Below are 4624 nucleotides of genomic sequence, written 5' to 3' on the forward strand. Positions count from 1 at the left end.
GAATTGTTTCCATATTTCCACAGAGGCAGCTGAAGCCATTCCGACAGACCTGAGACAGTGACAAGGATTGAACCCACAAATTCGAGGTCACAGCTCCACCGGCTCAGACACTTGGCCACCCTGCTTGTGAAAACCGAAGGGAATGTTGTCTCATAAGCAACATTACAGGATATCCTCATCAGCGAACTTCTCAGCACAAAGCTGATTTTGTAGCTGTTGCCCACTATTTGTTCGGCTCAATATTTTCTTCTTTTTTCAAAGGCACCCTGTCGCCACCCAGCTTCCGGTTTTAAAACGAGACTTATACTGTTTTTAGCAAGCGTGGCATATCTTCACCATCAAAAGCTGAGATCAACAAGGCTGAGGTCATTCGTGTGCCGCTAGATCCACCAGAATGGTGCCTTGTTGTCCGGCATGGGGAACAGTTTGCTTGGTTTGGGGATAAATTATGCACTCATCCCATTCCTCCCACTGGGCTTGAAGGAGTGGGTTCTGGTTGCAAGAGCACATCCCGCCAAGTTAAGACAGAGCTAAAAGCCCTGCAACATTACACGACTAGTGCAGCGATTTTCATTCATTGATTTCATTTACATAATCTTAGTGATACGCCACTGCTGGGGGGCTTGTTTTGATTTGGACGTGCTTTGTCTCTAGGTATGTCAGAGGACTGGGACTTTGGGAAGTGGGGAGCAGCCTCAAATGGGGAGGGAAAATGCTAGGGTGGGAGAGAAAGAGAGCAAGCTATCTCTAATCTGTCCTTATAATTATAAGTGCCACCGTGCCAATAGACTTCATGGCAATAACTCCAGGGAAATTTGGAAATTAAGGTTAAAGCTGTCTTATTTTCAGTTAAGACTACAAAATGACTACATAATTTTAGTGAGCAGGGGGCAGTTGCGGTGTGGCCACCAGTCATGTAGTTTGACATACCCAGCGACTCAGTCCAACCAGTCTGTGACTCGCCCACACAAAATCAAACAGTAGTATGGGTGGGCTCAATGTGCATGAGAGATGACAACCAATGAGTGCCCACCTGGAAGTGCAATGCATAGAATGCAGCTGCAAGGAATAAGGAACGAGGGTGTTTTGGACCCCACAAATAGAAAAAACACTTGTCTGTCTGATGTCTCATATGTTTTACATACCACAACAGAATGTAAAACTGAATAAAACAAAAAAGGAGGCAATTCTGAATGAATCTGACATACCCGTAAAGCCTTCACATGGGCACCGGCGCCATCAAGTAGCTCGTTATTGGCTGTCAGAAAAAGGGGTGAGCTTGTATTGTTTAGAAAATGTGAAACTGTCATCACAGATTTGACTAACTTGTCATCCATTGAGACTTGAAGTCGTGTAATTTGACATCCTCAGGAGATGTGATCAGCAACTGAATTCGCCAAGTTTGATATCCCCACCGACTAGAAGTCAGGTAATGTGATGCCGGCTTAAGAGAATCTTGGAGAATTCACAAACAAGCAGAACCCTTTCCATAATGAACTCACTCTCAAGACTCTTTACATGTTAAATATAAATGTCACTTTATTTCTATGGTGTCTGTCATAGCAAGTAAACGGACCTGTATGGTGGACTTGAGGAAATGAACCTGAAGCCTTGCAATTTACAGCCCAAAACCACAGCCAGTATAGGCCTCACCAACTCCCCCACATTTAAAATCTAAGTTTAAGTCTAATAAAGCAATATAAAGAATTAACAATTTTTGGCATTTTTATTATCGTGAACACAAATAAAGTAACATTTGCCAAAATCATCACTAATGTACCTGCTCATCCATGTGGATGTTCAGTCAGTGAGCTCCAGGCAGACACTGAGACCTCCAGACTGGGTTAGCAGCATCTCACATCAGCTGCTGTTGAAAAATCACAGCCATGTCCTCCTATGGGCCAAATATCTTTAGGATACAAGCCCTGCCAGCCAGTGACCCGACTGCAGTGCTGTTGTCAAAGCAGAGTTACTGTGCCAAGTCCAGAGGAGGGCATTACCAACATGTCCTCATAGAACTAAGAGTAATGTCAATTAGTAGGACAGGGCAGGACTGTGGCCATGGCTGAAACCTAAAGGGGGAGGAGGAGGAGGCACTCTAATGCTGAGGCTCACACACTGAATTCTTGCACACCCAGGCAAGTTCAGGAGATAAGCTTTTGGCGTTAGGAGAGAGAGACCACTTGGAGACTAATAAACATATGGAATAAATTACCAGGACATGCAATTCAACGGGGAAATAAGGAGAGACAGAGAGTGAGAGGAAGGAAAAGGAATAAAAGAGCAAAGCAAGAAAAGGGAGAGCGCAAGAACACAGGGGGTGGAGTGGCGGCAGAAAGAGCTTCGCATTCTTTTTAAACCACCGCCGCATATCTGAAAGCAGCTGTAAAGCAGGTCCTGCAATGGCCTCACCGGACGTATCCCCACCCCCCACCCCAGTCAAAACAATGCCAGTCCAGAGGTGAAGAATGTGGCCAATGCTCGGTAACAGTCCCACCCTCTGTCAAAAAGGAAAGAGGGCCTGTGGGAGGATAGGACAACACCTGCTGATCCGTCAGGCCCCCTCTGTTCTCTGTGTAAACTGAGATCTATCTATGTATCATATAGTGTCTATCTATCTATCTATCTATCTATCTATCTATCTATCTATCTATCTATCTATCTATCTATCTATCATTGTGCATGTGTGTTTGAAGAACATCTTCAGGGCTCCCATAAAAGTAACAATGTCACCCAGATCGGATTGCAGATATTGTCGTTGCAGTGGCTAATCGCATCTTCCTTTATACCCACAGTTCCAAGGCTTGAACAGCAGAGGACTCTTCACAAAGTTCCACTTTCTGCAGTAAGCTCCGCCCCTTCTGGGACAATTGACATATAAGGCAAAGGAAGTCAGTATTAAGTTTGAAACCGCAGTGGAGGAAGGCAGAGTTCAACTCCACAAGTTCAACATTTATCTTGACATAAAGCCATTTTGCACCGTTGTGTGCCTTTTTCTTTTCTGCGTTTTGAAACAACAATTAAAAGGGGCAAACAGCCCTTAATCACAATTTTTTTTGCATCTAACATTTCTTCCTTTTGTACACATCTATCTATCTATCTATCTATCTATCTATCTATCTATCTATCTATCTATCTATCTATCCATTAAATAGTGTCATTCACATCTATTTATCTATCTATCTATCTATCATATAGTGCCTTTCTATTTTATATAGTACCTTTCATCTATCTATCTATCTATCTATCTATCTATCTATCTATCTATCTATCTATCTATCATAGAGTGCCTATCTATCTATCTATCTATCTATCTATCTATCTATCTATCTATCTATCTATCTATCTATCTATCTGTCTATCTATCTATCTATCTATCTATCATAGAGTGCCTATCTATTTTATATAGTACCTTTCATCTATCTATCTATCTATCTATCTATCTATCTATCTATCTATCTATCATAGAGTGCCTTTCCTATCTATCTATCTATCTATCTATCTATCTATCTATCTATCTATCTATCTATCTATCTATCTATCTATCTATGTCAGCTTTATACTGTCAAGGTCTCCTATTTTGAATATTTCTTCTGCATCTTGCCCAGGGGTTGTCTATGTAAACTTTCCTCTCTAATGTTTTTTTACCCCAAGAACTCCATTGGTTTAATTTATTATTGAATAGCACTTCTGGTTTTGATTTTGACCATTTTATTGCTACAATTTTATCGATGCTATTTTTGACTACTTTTGCCAGGACAGTCCAAGAGTGAGCATGTCCTCAGAGTGTACGGCCCTGTCAATCATGATGTCCCCAGCTGAATACACAGATTGCAAAACCCTTCCAACCTTTAAAAAAAAAGTCTTTGTTTTGTTTCTCTGGTTTTTGAACTCCCTGCAATCCTTCTGATTCTGTTTAGCAATTCTTGGCTTTGGTTGCTGACCCTCACTTTTGTTTTTTGATGACAGCCCCGTGCCCATTTGACATAACACACACAGAACACTACAGTATATAAATGTATTCATAGCACTTTGTAAATCTATCTGTCTAGATGGACTTGTTAGTGAGGGCTTTATAGATCCATCCATCCATCCATTTCCTAACCCGCTGAATCCGAATACAGGGTCACGGGGGTCTGCTGGAGCCAATCCCAGCCAACACAGGGCACAAGGCAGGAACCAATCCTGGGCAGGGTGCCAACCCACCGCAGGACACACACAAACACACCCACACACCAAGCACACACTAGGGCCAATTTAGAATCGCCAATCCACCTAACCCGCATGTCTTTGGATTGTGGGAGGAAACCGGAGCGCCGCTTTATAGATCTGCTTTTCTATATCCCTTTGTGTGAGTTTGTGAGAGGAGACTACTAGACTCTTGCTATGATCATTAGAGTAAATAATACAAAACTTGTTTTTTAAAAATGTCTGCAATTAGTCTCTTCTAACATAAAAAGAAGGAAACCGAGATGGAACGAGGTGAAAGCAAAGCCTCAGAGTACTGGGGGCCCCTTAAAGGTGTACACATTGGACGTCTAAGTTCATGGGCAGCAAGTGGCCAGCTCTAACCAATCTGTTTGGTTTGCAGAGAACAGATACCACAGCGTAGTCCTCATTACTG

The 4624-nt window shown here is 42.3% G+C and overlaps 1 protein-coding gene across 1 annotated transcript in view; it reads right to left on the bottom strand.

Moving 5' to 3' along the window:
• Positions 1-366: 366 nt before the first annotated feature.
• The window catches only part of tmem59l (transmembrane protein 59-like), a 67337-nt gene continuing 63079 nt past the window's right edge, over positions 367-4624 (bottom strand). Inside the window, exon 8 of the mRNA XM_039767713.1 lies at positions 367-492. Within this exon, the coding sequence (XP_039623647.1) occupies positions 367-492 (126 nt within the window). The remainder of the gene's footprint in view (positions 493-4624) is intronic.

Source organism: Polypterus senegalus, chromosome 10 (assembly GCF_016835505.1).
Source record: "Polypterus senegalus isolate Bchr_013 chromosome 10, ASM1683550v1, whole genome shotgun sequence".
NCBI lineage: Eukaryota > Metazoa > Chordata > Cladistia > Polypteriformes > Polypteridae > Polypterus > Polypterus senegalus.